The sequence below is a fragment of the Papio anubis genome, chromosome 7 (genome assembly GCF_008728515.1).
Source record: "Papio anubis isolate 15944 chromosome 7, Panubis1.0, whole genome shotgun sequence".
NCBI classification, from domain to species: Eukaryota; Metazoa; Chordata; class Mammalia; order Primates; family Cercopithecidae; genus Papio; species Papio anubis.
In genome coordinates, this window is record NC_044982.1 from 157,327,093 (window position 1) to 157,346,413 (window position 19,321).

The 19,321-nt window shown below is 49.3% G+C and overlaps 1 protein-coding gene across 9 annotated transcripts in view; it reads left to right on the top strand.

The window, feature by feature from the left end:
- HERC2 (HECT and RLD domain containing E3 ubiquitin protein ligase 2) overlaps positions 1-19,321 on the top strand; it is a 159,131-nt gene that overhangs the window by 44,174 nt on the left and 95,636 nt on the right. For all 9 annotated transcript variants that reach the window (XM_031668910.1, XM_031668906.1, XM_031668903.1 and 6 more), the window contains 9 exons: positions 3,375-3,562; positions 4,624-4,816; positions 6,583-6,765; positions 9,418-9,599; positions 10,419-10,566; positions 10,641-10,837; positions 10,942-11,172; positions 12,323-12,461; positions 13,741-13,884. In XM_031668910.1, coding sequence (XP_031524770.1) covers positions 3,375-3,562; positions 4,624-4,816; positions 6,583-6,765; positions 9,418-9,599; positions 10,419-10,566; positions 10,641-10,837; positions 10,942-11,172; positions 12,323-12,461; positions 13,741-13,884 — 1,605 coding nt within the window. The remainder of the gene's footprint in view (positions 1-3,374; positions 3,563-4,623; positions 4,817-6,582; positions 6,766-9,417; positions 9,600-10,418; positions 10,567-10,640; positions 10,838-10,941; positions 11,173-12,322; positions 12,462-13,740; positions 13,885-19,321) is intronic.

The following is a 19,321-nucleotide window of genomic DNA, read 5'->3' on the forward strand; positions in this document are numbered from 1 at the left end:
ATTATTTTTCTATTCTTTATTTCATTTATGGCTGCTCTAATCTCTATTGTTTCCTTCTTTCTGCTTCGTACGTTTTTGTTTTTGTTTTTGTTTTGAGACAGGGTCTTACTTTGTCCCTCAGGCTGAAGTACAGTGGCACAGTCATGACTTACTGCAGCCTCAACCTCCTGGGCTCAAGTTATCCACCTGCCTCAGCCTCCCAAAGTGCTGGGATGACAGATGTGAGGCACCACACCTGGCCCAACTTTGGTTTTTATTGTGTTCTTATTTTTTTAGTTCTTCCAGATGCAGAGTTAAGTTATTGATTTGAGGTCGTCTTTTGTAAATGCAGACTTTTATAGTACAATTGCCCCACTTAGCCCTGCTTTTGGTGCAGCACAGAAGTTTTGGTATGTTGTGTTTTCATTCATCTCATAGTATTTTCTAATTTCCCTTGTGATTTCTTCTTTGACCCACTGATTGTTTACTGTGTGTTGTTTAATTTTCATATACTTGTGAATTTTCCACTTTTCCTTTTGTTATTAATTTCTCATCATCCCATTTTGGTTGGAGAAGGTAACTTGTATGATTTTAGTCTGTTTAAATTTGAGACTTTGTGGCCTGACATATGGTCTGGTCAGTCTAAGAGATTGTTCTGTGGTATACTTGAGAAGAATGTGTATTCTGCTCTTTTTGGTGAAATGTTCTGTATATGTGTATTAGATCTGATTGGTTTATGGTGGTGGTCTTTGGCTAAAATATGAGATGCTGCAGAGCCAGTTGTCAAAGTCAAAGCGAAAAAGCAAGGTTTTCCCAAGCTCTTTTTATCACATCAGTCTTAGAGTTCACATTAATCCATTCAAAAATATATATCAGGCCAGGCTGTAATCCTAGCACTTGGGGAGGCTGAGGCGGCTGGATTGCTTGAGCTCAGGAGTTTGAGAGCAACTTGGGCAATGCGGTGAAACCCTGTCTCTACAAAAAAATGTGAAAATTAGCTGGGCATAGTGGTGTGTGCTTGTAGTCCCAGCTGCCTGGGAGGCTGAGGTGGGAAGATTGCTTGAGCCAGGGAGGCAGAGGTTGCAGTGAGTGGAGATCAAGCCACTGCACCCCAGCCTGGGTGACAGAGTGAAATCCTGTCTTGGGGGTGGGGGGAATCGCTCTCTCTATCGATCTGTCTGTCTCTGTCTCTCTCTCTCTCTCTCTATATATATATATATATTTAATTTATATATTTATATGTTATATTATGTCAAATATATATTTTAATATGTGAGTTACAGCTAGCTGAAAAGAATAATCTAGTAAGAGTTATATCTGATTTCTTAAGGCCTCATTAGCAACCAAAAGTTGCATTTAAAAATTACAAAAGCGTATCTGCATTTTTACATAAGTAAAAATGACAGCACAAATCATTAAGTATGGGGACTCATTCTGTTGATAGTATTCATCTGTTTAAATTTCATCTGGCCCACTGGCTGCAAAAAGCAAGGAAGTTGTATCTTACGAATATCTGTTTATATTTGCAACTTGCCCTGATCAGGGTATCTCTCTTGTCATTTAAGAAATTATAAGCCAGGCGTGGTGGCTCATGCCTGTAATCCCAGCACTTTGGGAGGCCGAGGCAGGTGGATCACGAGGTCAGGAGATCAAGACCACCCTGGCTAACACGGTGAAACCTCGTCTCTACTAAAAATACAAAAAATTAACCGGGCGTGGTGGCAGGCACCTGTGGTCCCAGCTACTCGGGAGGCTGAGGCAGGAGAATGGCGTGAACCCGGGAGGCAGAGGTTGCAGTGAGCCGAGATCGCACCACTGCACTCCAGCCTGGGTGACAGAGCGAGATTCCATCTCAAAAAAAAAAAAAAAAGAAATTATAAGCATATAATATTTTATACTAACTTAATGTATACATCCACATGTAACAGCCACAAAACATAAAGCTATGTAAAATAAAAATTTCCCCCAGTTTTGGTTGCAAATTTCTTCAAGCCACCGGTAGTCTTTACAGAGTTAACAGTATAACTGCGCAGGGGATCCTGGGAGATTCGCCTGTAATGCAACTCCTGTCCCTTCCTTGGGACCCATTCTTGGGGCCCCCAAAGTAGCAGCTAGGCTAAAGGAAAGGCTGTTTCCCCTGCTAGTTTATGTAGTTTTGCTCCAGTCCTGAGAATTGAATATCCTTTTTTACTCTCACGGGAGAGGGAAACACAAACTTTTTACATTTTTTGGTCAACCCAAGCCCACCTTTGGGACTGTTTGGATCTTTTTCCCTCCTACCCAGAGGAGAAAACTAAAACCAAGGGAGTTACCAGGACCGCACTCCTACCCCCTCTCAGTTTAGCAAGTGGGAAAAGGGGGGTTAAAAATCTAGCGTACTTTCCTAGGGTTAGATCTCCCATTTTCAAATCCATTGGTAAGGTTTTCTTCTTTCAGGTGACAGCAGATCAGCTTCTGTTTCATGCTGCGGATGACTCTGTGGCCATGCAGGGCACCAGTTGTCAGGGGTCTCCAAGACCACCCCCAGGTTTGATGGTTGGCCAGCAGGACTCAAAAGACTCAGCATGTAGTTGTACTCAGGGCTCAGTTTATTACAGTGAAGGGACACAGAGCAAAATCATGAAGAGGGACATGGGTAAAATCCAGAGGAAAGCAGGTACAAGCTTCCACAGGAGCCACACAGGATGAGCTTAACTGCCCTGGCACCGAGCTATGTCAAGTGCTGTCTGCCGGGAAACTGGGTAGAGATTCCAGGCCCAGGGTTTCCATCAAGGCTGATCCACACGGGCACCCCCTGCCTGGCGCGTACCAAGTTCCAGACCAAGGAAAGCAGGTTTCAGCACAGACCACGTTGTCTGTACAGACAGTTGAGGCACAGCAAACCACACCTACCACCTAGGGAATGGGGGAGCCCTCCTGAAATCCAGACTCCAGCCAAGGGCTAGCCTGCAGCAGTCCTGTCTGATGTGGTATCTCTGGCTAGCTGTTAGCTGTCTTCTGCACAGAGTCGTGATTAAAGTTTGTTAGTTTCTCACTGTTAGATATTTAAGTAGTTATGTTTGTTTTTCTATTGATAAAAAAATGTGATGAGTATCTTTCTAACTCAGTTATTTTGCTTTTTTCGGGGGAGTAATTCCTAGAAGTAGAGAAAGTAGCTTTACTGAGCATTTTAATATCTTTTGTATCTTCTTGGCATATTTATGTATTTCGTCCTTCCATTTATCTTGGGTTTATCCTATATCGGTAAAATATTCATGGTATTATATTAATTGATAAAACCTATAGTATGGATTTTTCAAAATTATGATCATTAGTACTTTTGAAGTGTTTTGTGTGTATTAAGGGGGCATTGTAGTTACTTGTTGGCTCAGCTGCTGTTTTTGACGCTCTGTCAGGCCCCAGTTGTGACAACGTTGAGGAAGATATGAATGCTTCTGCTCAAGGTGCTTCTGCCACAGTTCTGGAAGAAACAAGGAAGGAAACGGCTCCTGTGCAGCTCCCTGTTTCAGGGCCAGAGCTGGCTGCCATGATGAAGATTGGAACGAGGGTCATGAGAGGTGTGGACTGGAAATGGGGCGATCAGGTACTCAGAGATTTGATGTGAACACATTAGCCACACGTCAGTTATCTTCTGCACAGTTCTGTACGATATTGGTGGGTGGAAATTGGAATAACCCGGAACGTGTGTGGTTGTTAGATGACACAGTTACTGATTCCCAAGCAGCTGAAGAGTAGGGAATCATAAGTAGGGAATCATAAGTAGGGCATCTGAGCAGAATCAAGTCCAGAAAGAGAGGCAGCTCTTCTCAGGAAACTCACTGGCGTGAGGCTCAGTTTGATGGGTCGCTGGAACCAGAGTGAGAGTGAGCAAGAGAGTAAATCTCATTCTGAAAGTTGGTGTAGTGAAGGCTCTGAGGCAGGAAGCCCAGATGCTGACCCTGTGAGCTGATGGCCATGTGCTGCGAAGTGCCGCAAGCCCAGTAGTTAGGGATACACCTCATGGGCCTGTGGCCGTGTCTCCATTTTCCCTCATAGCAAGTCTCTTCTAAATCTGCCAGTACCCCCCGGTGGAAGTCACTTACCACAGCCCTAGCTAAGTTAGGGCAGTGTTCACCTTCCCATGGTCTGTCTGGCTTTTCTCAGCCACGCTGGTGAGCCCGGGCTTTGTCACAGTCATCTTAGAAATAGCAGTGTCTGGAGACAGCAGCATCCATCCTAGAAACAGTTTTCTCCCGCAGAAATGAGACAGAGCTTCCACCCTGGGGCCCGGGGGAAACTGAAGAAAAGGGAATGTGGAGGTGCTGGTGCTTGTTTCTGGTTTCTGCTCTTGCAAGGCCCGTGAGGGATTGAGGGGTCAGGACTTGCTGTAAAGCCCTGTGTCTGCATTGACCCAGAGAGGATCCTAATTGAGATGAGATTTCCCCGACTTCCTTGGTAAAGCAGCATGAGCACGTTATTTTATGTCATTTAATTTAAAATGATGCAAGCACACTTTTTGTAGGAGAGGTGAAATCTGTGTATGGGGACGGTCCCTGACAGACAGGGTGGCATATGGAGACATCTGTGTGGCAGGTCTGGTGGAGCCATGGAAGGACCAGGGCAGGGCACACACCCTCCTAATTGATCTCTACTTTGGTTTCTCAGGATGGGCCTCCTCCAGGCCTAGGCCGAGTGATTGGTGAGCTGGGAGAGGACGGGTGGATAAGAGTCCAGTGGGACACGGGCAGCACCAACTCCTACAGGATGGGGAAAGAAGGAAAATATGACCTCAAGCTGGCAGAGCTGCCGGCCGCTGCACAGCCCTCAGCAGAGGACTCGGACACAGAGGACGACTCTGGTGGGTGACTCAGGAAGGCATTTAGTCCAAGGCGGCCCATAAACTGTCCAGGTGCTGGCTGCCACCACTGTCATCTGGGCATTAGAATGGGATATCAGGACGCACCTGCAGCTGGTACTCTGTCCTCGGAGCCTGCTGTTTAAATAAGCTCCTGGGCACCTCTTATGCACGTGCGTGGAGTGGCTGTGGGATCTGACGATCTGGCTGGAACTGACTTTCTGCATTTTCCTCTCACGTGTGCATGTGCTCCTCTTTGAGAATGTGGTGGCCAGGCTGGGGCAGCTGCACCACCAGCGAGTGTCATGTGGTTGGTGCTGAGCCTGCGTCTGAGGGAGTGAGCTGAGGCCTGGTGGCATTGCCCTGCGATCTCGGTCCATTGCCGCCTCCTCCAGTGAGAGCCCCTGCCCAAGCACACTCCACCTGCCCTCTGCCTTTACCTTTCCTCTGCGGTCCTTGACTCTGAACTCTTCCTGTAATGTGGAGTTAGTCAGCACTTTATCGCTTCTAGGGAAGCAGAAGTGAGAATTCAGGGGTGGACCAAGAACGCTAGATCCTATCCAAGGAGATCCAGGTTGTGGGAGGAGGTTTCGTGACATTTCTTACCTGTTCCTAAAAGACATGTGAAACTTCACATGGCTGGGCTTGGTAAGACCAACCAAGAGGCTGGGGCTGCCTCCCAGCACCGTGGTGCCCACCATGGGTACAGTGTCGTCAGGCTCAGAAACGGCTGTGACAGTGAGCACGAGACCTTAGAAGGTGCACTCAGTAGAGAGTAGGTGGTGTGGGGGCTGGAAGAGGCTGTGCAACAGCAGACCATCTGGGCTCGGAGCACACAGCTCAGATCCTGATGCCACCACCTTCGGCACATCACGTCTGGGGCCTGGGTCCCTCAGGTGTGAACAGAAGTGTTGCCTGCTGCGTAGGCCTGTTAGGAGTGATGTACGTGGCACCTGGAACCCTATCCCTGAGGGTGGTTGTGGTGCTGGCCGCCAGCGTCCAGCCTATAGCATACTGCCTCACACCAGGCACTGCTTCCTCTCAGCCCACCTCGCCTGCGGGAAGCAGGTCTGGCTCCCTGCCTGTGGCCTTTCCCCATAGGGATGTCAGAGCCTGGGCAGGGGTGGCCCCGTGACAGAGGGCGGCCTCATTTGCCACACATCTCCTCATCCCAAAGCCAGCCAAACTGGATGCACGAGCATCTGGTCGCCCCACTCCACAGATGCTGGTGCTTTGTCCTCGTCCAGGGCACAGCCTGCTCATCAGAAACTAGTGCTTGACATTTGATAAGTTGTCGTTCTAAAGAAGTGAAACCTTGGAATCATTTATTGCTTCTGAGTTATATGCTAATGTTGTTTTGAGAATTATTATTTAAAAGATTCTTGAGGAAGATGGGAACAGAAATATTAGGGTGCACGGTTAGTGCATCCTGAGTTCCATCTTTTCTTGTAAAGATCTGTTTCCCTTTCCAAAGCAGGAAAGATGACAGTTTGGGAGGTCAAGGTGGGAGGACTGTTTGACCCAGGGGAGGAGGTCAAAGCTGCAGTGAGCTGTGATCGTGCCATTGCACTCCAGCAGAGAGACCCTGTCTCAAAGAAAAAAAGAACGGAAAAATCTCTGTACTTTTAATTTTGCGTGAACCTAAAACTGCACTAAAATTCAAGTCTTCAAGAAAACAAGAATGTAATATTAAAGCTATTAAATTATGTGCAAGACTATCTTCCAGTTTTACTTGGGAATATAATTTGTTATTTTGATTTTTTTTTTAGAAGCCGAACAAACTGAAAGGAACATTCACCCCACTGCAATGATGTTTACCAGCACTATTAACTTACTGCAGACTCTTTGTCTGTCTGCCGGAGTTCATGCCGAGATCATGCAGAGCGAAGCCACCAAGACTTTGTGCGGACTGCTGCGAATGTTAGTGGAAAGCGGAACGACGGACAAGACATGTATGGAATGAGAGATTGAGGGCCCAGGGAGTCAGCGCTGGGGGCCGCACGCTTGTCGTGTCTGGGTGTCAATGTGGGTGGGTGTGAATGTGTGTGGATTTGTTTCCTGTGGCTGCTGTAATAAAGTACTACAGACTTGGGGGCTTACACAGCAGTAGTTCTCACAGTTCTGGAGGCCGGAAGCCTGAGATCAAGGGTGGTTCCTTCTGGGGCTGTGAGGGAGAAGCTGCTTCAGGGCTCTGCCCCAGCTTGTGGAGTTTGCTGGTCTCTTTAGCGTTCTTTGGCTTGTAGAGGTGTCATCCCGATCTCTGCCGTCATCTTCACATGGCATTCTCCCTGTGTGTGAGTCGCCTCCAAATCTCCTCTTTTCATAAGGACATCATTCAATCTCATCAAACTAAGTACATCTGCAGCGACCCTATTTCCAAACAAGGTCACCTGCCGAGGTACTGTAGGGGTTTGGACTTCAACATATGAATTTTGCAATTCTGAATTCAACCCACAACACTGGTTTCAAACAACAGATTTGTTCTCTCAGAGTTCTGGAGTCCAGAGGTCCCAAATCCAGGTGCGGGTAGGGCCATGCTCCCTCCACAGGCTCTAAGGGAAGGTCCTTCCTTACCTTGTCCAGCTTCTGGGAGCTCCAGGCTTCCTTGGTGTGGGGACGCATTGTGCCAGTGTCTGCCTGCGTCTTCACATGGCCCCTGCCCCTGTGTTCTGCATGTCCTTTTCTGCCTCTGAAAGGACTCTTTCATTGAGTTTGACTCTAATCCAACATGATGTCACCTAAATTCTTACCTTAATGAGGTCTACAGAGACCTCATTAAATAAGATCATATTCTGAGGTTCTGAGTGTATGTGAAGTTGGGGGACAGGCACAGTTTAATCCGTAAAGTGTTTGTGTGTGGAGTGTAAGTATGAGAAATGTGAACTGAGGGAGTGGGGTGAATGTGCATGTGACTGACAGCCCCTGTGAGTGTGGGTGAGGATGTAGGCATGCTCCAGTGTGTGTGAGGTTGTGTGAGAGCATGCGTGTATTAGTGGTGTGCCAGAGTGTCCGCACTTATTGATGAGAGTGAGTGTCTTAGCGGTTGATGGGCAAGTGGCTGAGCATGTGTGTTGCAAGTGTGGCGGTGTGTTTGTAGTGTGTGGTTGTGTGTGTATATGTATGCATGCATTTATGTGAGTGGTGTGTGTGTGTCCATGAGAGCATGTGAGTGGGCAGGTGAAGTGGGAGTGAGAGCTCCAGTGCATTGAGCCAGTGTGTGTGTGAGGGTGAGCACGAGGGAGGCGTGAGTGTGAGGGGATTACTGGGTGTGTGAATGAGACGAAGTGTGAGGCTTGGTGAGTGTGAGGAAGTATGAGTGGGTGGCAGGCACAAGTGTAAGTGTGCGATTGAGGGTGAGCATTTGTGTAAATGTGAATGCCTTGTGTCAGTGTGAGCACGAGTGACCTGTTATTGTGAGTGCGTGTGCATGAATGTGAGCATTTTGCTTGTGTCAGTGAGTGGGAGGTTGTAACAGTGTAGGTGTGAGTGTCAAGTGAGCAAGTGTGGGTACAGGTGTGAGTGGGTGAGTAATCGGTTGTGACTAGTGTTTAGGAGTGTGAGTGCATCTGAGTTTCTGTATGCATTGGGAGGGGTAAGTGTATGTGAGAGTGCATAGGAGTGTGTGTCAGCTTGCATCTTAGGTTGTGTGTGCATATGTGTGACTGGGGTTGTGTGTGTGTTAGTGATTGCGACAGTGGTGTGAGTGCACCTGAGAGTGTGAGGGTGGGTGTGTGGATGCCCATGGGTGTGTCTGAATAACTTCGTATGGGTGTGAGTGTGAGGATGCATATGAGGGTGTGAGAGTGAGTGTGTGTTTGAGCGCATACGAGTGTGCTGAAGGAAGGCAGGTATCCTCATAGGCTTGGATAGCTGAGGGCAGGGTGGGGAGGTGGGAGGCGAGAGCAGGTCCTGTGGGGCCGTGGGTGGGGTCCCTCAGGAGGGCCCAGCCTCCAAGCCTCAGTCTCCGTTCAGGGAGTAGTGGAGTCCTGGAGCCAGGCGGAGCAGAGCTGGGCCCACTTGTGCCACAATCCAATGGTGTAAACCTAGTGAAAACCTTTCCTTTTGTTAATGCAGATATAGTAAAGTTAGATTGGAAACTTACGGTGCAGATTAAATATAAGCAAGATTGTGGAGATATTTAAAACGAAATGAAAAAAATACAATAGATGCACTCTTGCAAATTAACTGCTATTTGAATTATAGATCATTTTCCTGTTGCCTAGAAACAATACATAGCTAAAATTCCCTAACTACTTTTACTACACATATTTAGAAGGTTTTAAAAATGCCTGTAGTCCCAGCTATTCGGGAGGGCGAGGCAGGAGGATCACTAGAGCCCAGGAGTTTTAGACCAACCTGGGCAACATAGTGAGAGCCCATCTCTAAAAAAAAAAAAGAAAAATTCAGAAATGTTTCTTGAACTAACTTAAAAGTCGTCTTCCACTTCTCACTTTGAATTTGAATTAATTTACAAACTGCAATATATTTGTAAAGGAGCTTACTGTAGAAAATAAAATAATAAGTTGATAAAAAAATAAGGATTTACATTTAGGGATTTATCTTTAGGGACTTGTTACCAAGCATGTCTGTTTTCCCTCCTGCAGCTTCTCCAAACAGGCTGGTGTGCAGGGAGCAGCACCGGAGCTGGTGCACGCTGGGGTTTGTGCGGAGCATCGCTCTCACGCCGCAAGTGTGCGGCGCCCTCAGCTCCCCGCAGTGGATCACGCTGCTCATGAAGGTCGTGGAAGGGCATGCACCCTTCACTGCCGCCTCGCTGCAGAGGCAGGTAATGTGCTGCCAGGCAAAACCAGTTCCCTGAGAGAGGCATCCATGTACTGAAGTTCCCTGCCCTCAGAGTCAGGGGCCTTTATTCAGTAACGAGTACAGAAAGGGTCTAGAAGTGACAGGGTAGATTTTCTGGAGGCAAGGGGCAGAGGTCCTTGATAATTGGTAAGTCACTAACCTTTAGCTTACCTGCTTTTCTCTTCAGTGGTAAATCTGCAACTACGCACTCATCTGCTTCACAGAATTTGTAGTGTAATTGTCTTAAGAATTAAACTAAAAATAATTCTTTTTTAATTAAACACATGCATCTGTCATGTTGCTTTTTTCTGAAGTCCCTGACAATCCTAATCACTAATCAACTTGAGTGTAATTACCTGGCTGTAAAATAATGAATCTCAAAATTTTCACATGATTGCTTGCATTGTGAGAACAGAAAATAAAGAGAGGCCGGGCACAGTGGCTCATGCCTATAATCCCAGCACTTTGGGAGGCCGAGGCAGGTGTATCACGAGGTCAAGAGTTCGAGATCAGCCTGGCCAACATAGTGAAATCCTGTCTCTACTAAAAATACAAAAAAAGTGAGCTGGGCTTGGTGGTGGGTGCCTGTAATCTCAGCTACTTGGGAAGCTGAAGCAAGGAGAATTGCTTGAACCTGGGAGGCATGGGTTGTAGTGAGCTGAGATCGTGCCACTGCACTCCAGCCCAGGCGACAGGGCGAGACTCTGTCTCAAAAAAAAAAAGGTAAAGAGAAAATAACAATCTGTAGTTTCTTAATCAGATTTTTTTTTAATGCTTGTCGTTTTAAATTGTCTTTTATCAGATCTTAGCTGTGCATTTATTGCAAGCAGTCCTTCCGTCATGGGACAAGACCGAAAGGGCGAGGGACATGAAGTGCCTTGTGGAGAAGCTGTTTGGCTTCTTGGGGAGCTTGCTCACTACCTGCTCTTCCGACGTGCCGTTACTCAGAGGTGGGTGGCTGTCTCCCTTCCCCGTGCCCTGGTGAAGAGCGGCGCAGCAGCTCCTCCCCTTGTTTCCTCCGCAGAGTCCACGCCCAGGCGGCGCAGGGCGCGCCCGCAGGCCTCGCTGACCGCCACGCACAGCAGCACACTGGCGGAGGAGGTGGTGGCGCTGCTGCGCACGCTGCACTCGCTGACTCAGTGGAACGGGCTCATCAACAAGTACATCAACTCCCAGCTCCGCTGCGTCACCCACAGCTTTGCAGGAAGGCCTTCCGAAGGGGTGGGTTTGTGCGCTCAGAATTAATTTAGTTGAATGGTAAACCCGTAAGGATTGGGCAGCCCCGTGCGTGTCCCTGGTCGAGCTCGCTGTTTGGTCTGCACTAGGCCCAGCTAGAGGACTACTTCCCCGACTCCGAGAACCCTGAAGTGGGGGGCCTCATGGCGGTCCTGGCTGTGATTGGAGGCATCGATGGTCGCCTGCGCCTGGGCGGCCAAGTTGTGCACGATGAGTTTGGAGAAGGCACCGTGACTCGCATCACCCCGAAGGGCAGAATCACCGTGCAGTTCTCCGACATGCGGACGTGTCGCGTGTGCCCACTGAGTCAGCTGAAACCAGTAGGTGAACTTGTGCTCGGTTACTGTACGATACGGGGATTCAGCTTGACGCTAGAACCGGGCACCACCACTAGCATTTGAAAGAACTTGATTCTGGTACTTCAAGTTTGCCTTCCAGGAAGCTATGTGAGCTTGCGCTTCTGTGGGAAGCAGGGCCTGTCTCACAGGGCACCTAAAGCAGTGGTTCGTGTGTGTTTCAGCCTCAGAGACACGAGGGCTTTAGCAACCTAGAAGGTACCGTGCATCTATGAGGTAGTTCTAATTATTTTAAAATGTGAATTTATGAAGTTCACTTTTTATTGAACAACTCAAGTTTTAAAAAAACTTAAACATGTTTCCTTTTAAAAAAAAACAACCTTTCTTCATGTAGAAAATGCATAGTTGTTTTGAGTGACATGACTTAATGTAGCAGCTACTGTCAACCTGTGAATCAGGGATGCACAGAGAGAAGGAGCCATTTACATTATTTTCATGTAGCCCAAGTGCAATCTTACTATATCTTTTTCTTTTTTTTTTTTTTTGAGATAGAGTCTTGCTCTTGTCACAGGCTGGGGTCCAATGGCACGATCTTGTTGGCTCTCTGCAACCTTTGCCTCCCAGGTTCAGGCAATTCTCCTGCCTCAGCCTCCTGAGTAGCTGGGATTACGGTGTGTGCCACCACGCCTGGCTAATTTTGTATTTTTAGTAGAGACAGGGTGTCACTATGTTGGCCGGGCTGGTCTCAAACTCCTGACCTCAGGTGATCTGCCCGCCTTGGGCTCCCAAAGTGCTGGGATTACAGGTGTGAGCCACTGTGTCTAGCCTGACTATATTTTCTATAAAGTACTCTTTTTTATTTTTATAGGAATATATACATGTTGTAGAAAACTTGAAGTATATAGAAAATACCTGAGAAGATAGTAACCACCATACTGATGTAATTATTGTTGACAGATTTGTAAAGAAAAATTAATGCAGATTATACTTACTATATGTGTAAGTCTGTATCTTGCCTTTAATATCATTTTAAAAAATGATTATTCTCAGCTCTAAAAAGGCTTATGGGTATGTGTGGCATTTCAGGATTAAGCCCATGGTTTTGATGACTTTCAGAACGTTTCATTTGTTAGTCATATTGGCCGCATGCTGACAGCTTCTGTGTCCTCTCCAGCTCCCTGCTGTGGCCTTTAATGTGAACAACCTGCCCTTCACAGAGCCCATGCTGTCTGTCTGGGCTCAGTTGGTGAACCTCGCTGGAAGCAAGTTAGAAAAGCACAAAATAAAGAAATCTACTAAACAGGCCTTTACAGGTCAGTACATGGTGCTGCTTGATGAAATAGCTGCCGTCTTAAATTCATGTTGTTTGTACAGTGTTCTTTCACGAGTGAGTTCACGGGCCTGCTAAAGTCCTGGGGTTCACGTGGGCTCACCATTTGTTGAGTTGCAGTTGGGAGTGTAACCCTGTGTTCGTGGTAATGACTGTTTTCAAGTCAGCCTTCGTCACCATGCTCGGAGTCACACTTAAAGAACCCCATGGCTCACACCCTCTTCTCAGTGTCACCCTTTATCCCAGAAGAAAAGTCTGTGTTCACTTCTTCTCTCCTCCCCTCCATCCCAGGGCCCTATGGCCCAGTCACCCTGTTGGACCATGGCTCGTGGCCTGTTCCCTGCCAGATCCAGGGGCCTCTGTGCTGGAAGCCACCTGGCTTGCTTGTGGCATTCAGAGTGGCTGAGACTGTAGCCTTGCTTGGCTCTGCCTTCCTTTGGGTCTAGAATGCAGCTCTCCCGAGTTTCTTTCTGTGTTCCTAGGGAGTTCTTCTCTCTGCTTGTTCTTTATATCCTGGACATTCTCGTGGCTTCACCCATAATTGTGGCATATTCTGCCCACCCTTCTTGAGTTTTCTCCCCTCTTGCTCCCACAGACCTACGATTGCTGCTTTAGCATTTATGATGTAAGCACTTTCAACTCTGGATCTCCCATTCACATCTCTGCTTGGAGGTGCAGTGCATGTAAATCGCAGCACGTCCGAAATTCAGCTGACCTTCTCTAGTAGCTGCCATTTCCCATCGTGGTGAATAAACCTGTCTGCCAGTTAAGTCGAGCCAGTGCCCGAGTGGCACCTGTGGCCCTCTTTCCTTCCCACCCCATGCTCTCTGTGCTGCTTCTGTGGCGTCTGCTATCAGATAAGCCTTGGGCATTGCTGCGATCTTCATCAGTTAAAGAGCTAGTAGAGCCGACAGATTCTCTCAGAGGAGTCTTAGAAGAAGAGTGAAAGCGGCTGAAACTTCAGCAACTTGGGGAACATTTGCTCATATTAATAGTAGCTAACATGGTGCTGTGTATAACCATTGAATCCTGCGTCCCATCAAGTTAGGTGCCTGGAGAGCAGGGAAGGAAGACCCAGGAAGCAGAAGGTGCTTACCCAGAAGCGCCGAGTGTAACACTGGGAAAGGCGAGCCCGTTGTCACAGACAGTGTGTGGTGGGCGGATTCCTGAAGGGCAGAATGTTACTCACTGCCATGTGGCGGAGGTTTGCTGAGGGAGTCTGAGCAGGGCACGCCCTTCTCACTGGATCTCTCCTTCCACAGGACAAGTGGACCTGGACCTGCTGCGGTGCCAGCAGTTGAAGCTATACATCCTGAAAGCAGGTCGGGCGCTGCTCTCCCACCAGGATAAACTGCGGCAGATCCTGTCTCAGCCAGCTGTTCAGGAAACTGGAACTGTTCATGCAGGTATCTTTTTAAAAAGTTCTTAAAGCTTTATAAGAAAGGCAGTAGAAAGTAGACAAAGGATGTGAACAATCAGTTCATAAAAATGGACATAGATGGCTTATAAATATACAAGAAAGACAAGTGGCCTGCCTAGCAACCACCAACTGTGGATAAAATTGTCATCATCATCTTATAAGACAAGACAGAGGGCATCTGGTGGGTGGGGAGGGAAAAAGATATTTTCATGCCTTCCCGTTTAAAGTTTGGTGCATGGGTCAGCAAAATTGATGGCACATGGGTATGTGTTAGAAATGCAGACTCCCAGGCTGCACCCCAGACCATAGAAATAGAACCTGTATTGTAACAAGAAGAACCTACGCTGGTTCTTCAGATGCACATGAAGCAGCACTCCATGAACACGCTGCTGCTGGGAATTTCAGTTGGTGTAGCCATCTGATAAGCGTCTGAAGAAATGAGACGGACTTTGAAATTCATACATGTATGTGTTTATATACTTTGATACAGCAAGTCATTCTGTGGGACTTTATCACACGAAGAGGCATGTAAAGATAATATGTTCACCAGCCGGGCATGGTGGCTGACTCATGACTAATCCCAGCACTTTGGGAGGCCGAGGTGGGCGGATCACGGGGTCAGGAGATCGAGACCAGCTTATTCAAGATGGTGAAACTGCATCTCTATTAAAAATATACAGGTTTGCAGACCATGGTGGCCCGGACACAGTAGTCAGTCCCAACTCACAGGAGGCTAGAGGCAGAGGAGGAATAGAGCAGTGAACCCCAGAGGTGGAGCTTGCACGGTGAGCCAAGATCGCTTCCCTGCACTCCAGCCTGGGGACAATGAGACTCTATCTCAAAAAAGAAAAAAAACAAAAAGTTAGTAGGACATAGTGGTGGCCCATGCAGGTAATCCTAGCTGCTTGGGAGGCTGAGGCGGGAGAGTCAGCTTGAACCCGGGAGGCAGAGGTTTGCAGTGTGTGGGGTGCAATTGTGCCACTGCTCCCAACCCTAGGCTGACAGAGTGAGACATCTCAAAAAATAAAATAAATAAATGGCCAATGTAGTTATGGCCCTCCTTTTTGGTATTGTTTTTGTATTTGAAGTAAACTGTAGACACCAAAATACCATTCTTATATGTATCCATACAGTGCTAATATCTTGGTGCATTCAAAATGATGGGTACATATAATATAAGATCTTCCCTCAGTATCCATGTGGATGAGTTCCATAGACCCACAGTTATGTACTAAGGAATTCACTAATGCTGAGCCCTTCACTAAAATGGTAGCCAGTATATGCATAACCCTATCACCACATTCTCCCAAATACTTTAAAAAACCATAAGGTAATCATTGGCAGGGGTGGGGTGTCACACCTGTAATCCTAGCACTTTGGGAGGCCGAGGGCAGTGGATGAATCACAAAGTCTGAGGTGGAGACCATCCCTGGCTAACACAGTGAAACTCCATCCCTACTGAAAATACAAAAATTAAGCAGGTGTGGCGGTGCTGAAGCATGAGTCCCAGCTACTGGAGAATCTTAGAGGAGGGCGTGTGGCAGACCTGCGGTAGACTTGCAGTAGCCCAGTGCCATGCACTGCACTCCAGCTACCTGGGTAGGCGGGGCTCTGTCTCAATAGCAGAAGTATAAATAAATAAATAAAATGATATGTGAAAATAGTTGTTAACTATTTTTTTTTTTTTTTTAAATTGTATTTTTACAAATTGTTTTTCTTTGAATATTTTTGATCTGTGGTTTGTTGAATCTTTTGGATGAAGCCAAGCTGTGAGGGCTAGCTGTATATGTTTTGGTACCATGGAAACATGAAAATGATAAGTAACAGAAAAGCACATTGCTATGTGCTCCCGTTTATAGATACCGTTTCCTCTGTTTGGCAAAATAGTGACACAGTAATCTTTGGTGCAATTTGGCTGTCTTTATTTTCTACTATTTCTCTAGTTTCTAAAACGACTTGTGTCACTTTTAATAAAAGAAAAACAAAAGCATTTTGATCCTACTATTGAAAGACATTATGCTAAGTGTTTTGGGGAGAAGTTCTTTTCTGTGATCATTGCTCTCTGGAGTTTGGATGAGGAGAGGAAGCAAATGCAGATAGCTCTGTCTCTGTCAGGGGCCCAGGAAGTGAGGTGAGGTGTGAGGGTTCCACAGGCTCAAGTGTCCTTGGGGGTGGTGAGGTATGAGGCTGGTCACAGGCCTCAAAGTCTCTGTCTGCTGGGGGCCCGAGAGCGGTGAGAATTGTGAAAGCGGTTTCACACGGGCTCTGTCATCCTTGAGGAGTGGTGAGTGGCGGCCGGTTCCACAGGCACCTCTGTCTGTCCATGGGGCCCAGAGCGGTGAGTGTGAAAAGTTCCCACTGACCTCTATCATCATGCAGGCTTGAGAGTGAGAGGTATGGCCAGTTCCACAGGCCTCTGTCTCATCTCTCACTGCAGAGGCGAGGCGGTGAGGTGTGAGCGGTTCCACAGGCTTCTGTCTGTCCATTAGAGGCGAGTGGGAGTGAGGTGTGGCGGTTCCTGAGCCTCGTCTGTCCCATGAGGAGGTGGTGAGGTCAATGGCGGACACGAGGCCTCCGTCTGTCCTGAAGGCGGTGAGGTGTGAGCGGTTCCACAAGCCTCCGTCTGTCCGCGGGGGTGGTGAGGTGTGAGCGGTTCCACAGGCCTCTGTCTGTCCGCGGGGCCAGGGGCAGTGAGGTGTGAGCGGTTCCACAGGCCTCTGTCTGTCTCTGGGGCCCGGGGCGGTGAGGTGTGGCGGTTCCACAGGCTTCTGTCTGTCCGTGGGGCCGGGGGCGGTGAGGTGTGAGCGGTTCCACAGGCCTCCGTCTGTCCGCGGAGGTGGTGAGGTGTGAGCGGTTCCACAGGCCTCCGTCTGTCCATGAAGCCGGTGAGTGTGGCGGTTCCACAGAGCCTCCGTCTGTCCAGCAGAAGGTGAGTGTGTGGTTCCACAGACTCCGTCTGTCCCTTGGCGGTGAGTGTGGCCAGCGGTTCCACGGCCCTCCGTCTGTCCATGAGTGGTGGTGTGGCGGTTCCACGGGCCTCTGTCTGTCCCGTGGGGCGAGAGTGGTTGTGGCCAGTTCCACAAACCTGTGTCTGTCCATTAGGGCGAGGCGGTGAGGTGTGGCCGGTTCACAGGCCTCCACTGTCCCTTGTGATGAGAGTGTGGCGGTTCCTGAGCCTCACCCGTCTGGCATCCCTTGAGGTGGTGAGTGTGGCGAGTTCCCTCCGTCTGTCATGAGGGGCAGTGAGTGTCTTGGTTCCACAGGCCTCTGTCTGTCTCTCTGCAGGGCGGCCGGTGAGGGTGTGGCAGTTCCACAGGCTTCTGTCTGTCCGTGGGGCGGTGAGGTGTGAGCGGTTCCACAGGCTCACACGTCTGTCCACGCTGAGGCGGTGAGAGTGTGGCTGGTCCCAAGGCCTCCGTCATCCAGCAGGCGGTGAGGTGTGAAAGGTTCCACAGAAGCTCCGTCTGTCCAGCAGGGGAAGTGAGGTGTGGCGGTTCCACAGGCCTCAAGTCTACCTGTCCCAGCGAGGCCCCGGTGAGTGTGGCCCATTTCCCACAGGCCTCCATCTGTCCATGAGGTGGCGGGGTCCTGAGCCTCTGTATCCGTGGGGAGCTGGGAGAAGTGATGAGGAGCAGAAGCGGTTCCCTGAGCTTCCTGTCTGTCCGTGGGGCGGGGAAGTGAGGTGTGTGGTTCCACAGGCCTCAGGAGCTGTCTCTTGAGGGGCAGTGAGGTGTGGCGGTTCCACAGGCCTCAAGTCTGTCCAGCGGGGGTGGTGAGGTGGTGTGGGGTTCCACAGGCTAATGTCTGTCAGGGCGGGGAGAGGCGGTGAGTGTGAAAGCGGTTCCACAGCCTCTGTCTGTCCGCTGGGGCTGAGTGAGGGGTGTGGCGGTTCACAGGCCTCTGTCTGTCCATTAGAGGCGAGGCGGTGAGGTGTGGCCCAGTTCCCACAGGCTTCTGTCTACTGTCATTGGGGCGGTGGTGAGTGTGGTTCCTGGGCCTCATCTGTCGCGGTGGTGTGGTTCCACAGGCCTCCGTCTGTCCATGGTGGGGCAATGGCCGGTTCCTGAGCCTCCGTCTGGCAGAGGCGGGTGGTGGCAGTTCCCACAGAGCCTCCGTCTGTCCAGCCCGGGGCGGCCGGTGAGTGTGGCGAGTTCCACAGGCCTCCATCTGTCCTTGGGGCGGTGAGGTGTGGCCCGGTTCCCACAGGCCTCTGTCTGTCCGTGGGGCGAAGCGGTGAGGTGTGGCGGGTCCCACAGAGCTCTGTATCTGTCAGCGGGCGGGCGGTGGTGTAGCTGTTCCTGAGGCCTCAAATCTGTCCTTGAGGCGAGGCGGTGAGTGTGGCCGGTTCCTGAGCCTCTGTCTCTGTCCTTGAGGCCGAGTGAGTGTGGCGGTTCCCTGAGCCTCTGTCATCTGTCGAGGCAGAAGCGGTGAGGTGTGGCTTGGGTTCCACAGGCCTCTGCCGTCCTGTCCTTGTAGGGGCAGGCGGTGAGAGTGTGGCGGTTCCACAGGCCTCACGTCCTGTATCCCTTGAAGGTGAGGTGGCGGTTCCTGAGCCTCTGTCTGTCCAGTGGGGCAGTGAGGTGTGAGCGGTTCCACAGGCCTCTGTCTGTCCGTGGGGGCCGGGGCGGTGAGTGTGGCAGTTCCACAGGCCTCTGGAGCCAGTGGCAGGTAAGGCACTGCACAGGCAGCCCTTTGAAGGCTGTGTGGGACACATGCCCATTGAGACAAGCCTCTCATACTGGTGGTGGGGGCCAGGAGGAACAGGGAGCTAAAAGTGGCGAGAGTCTTTGGAGGCGTGTTGAGCAGCTCTGCTTTGCGTGGAGCCCAGGGTTTGTTGATGAGTGGTGGGGCTGAAGCTAGACGGGTGGTTGACATCCTGTTACAGAGTACCTTGGAGACTAGGGTGAAACTTGAGGCCCACTTGGAAAGCTGTGGTAGGGGCCACATGGTAAGCATTGACCTTCGGGTGATACAGCTGCTAGTAAGGTATAGGAGTATCTGAAACGAGAGATGACAGAGATGGAGATTTGCTCCTGTGTCAGGTGATGAGGGGGAAGGCATGAAAACGGAAAGAAGGTTCTGGTGGAAGGAGGGTGCTGTCCACTGTGATGGTGTAGTCTTGGAGATGACAACTGTGGGGAACCAGCAAAAAGTGGAAGATGCCTGCTCTTTCAAGCTTGAGTTGAGGGGAGAATAGTGAGTAGTGCGTTTGAAAAAAATAAGCAAGTCCAGTAGAATGTGGAGTTTGTGGGTTTGTTTCTTAATCTTAAGAGGAGAGGATGCTATGAAATTAATTTAAAACCTGCTGAGGGTGAAAGAAAGCGATTGAAAGCATAGAATCAATCAATAGCAGAGGTTGTAGGGAACGTGAAGATTTCCCAGTTGTAGAGACTGAGAGATTGGAGCCCGGGAATTGGATTGGC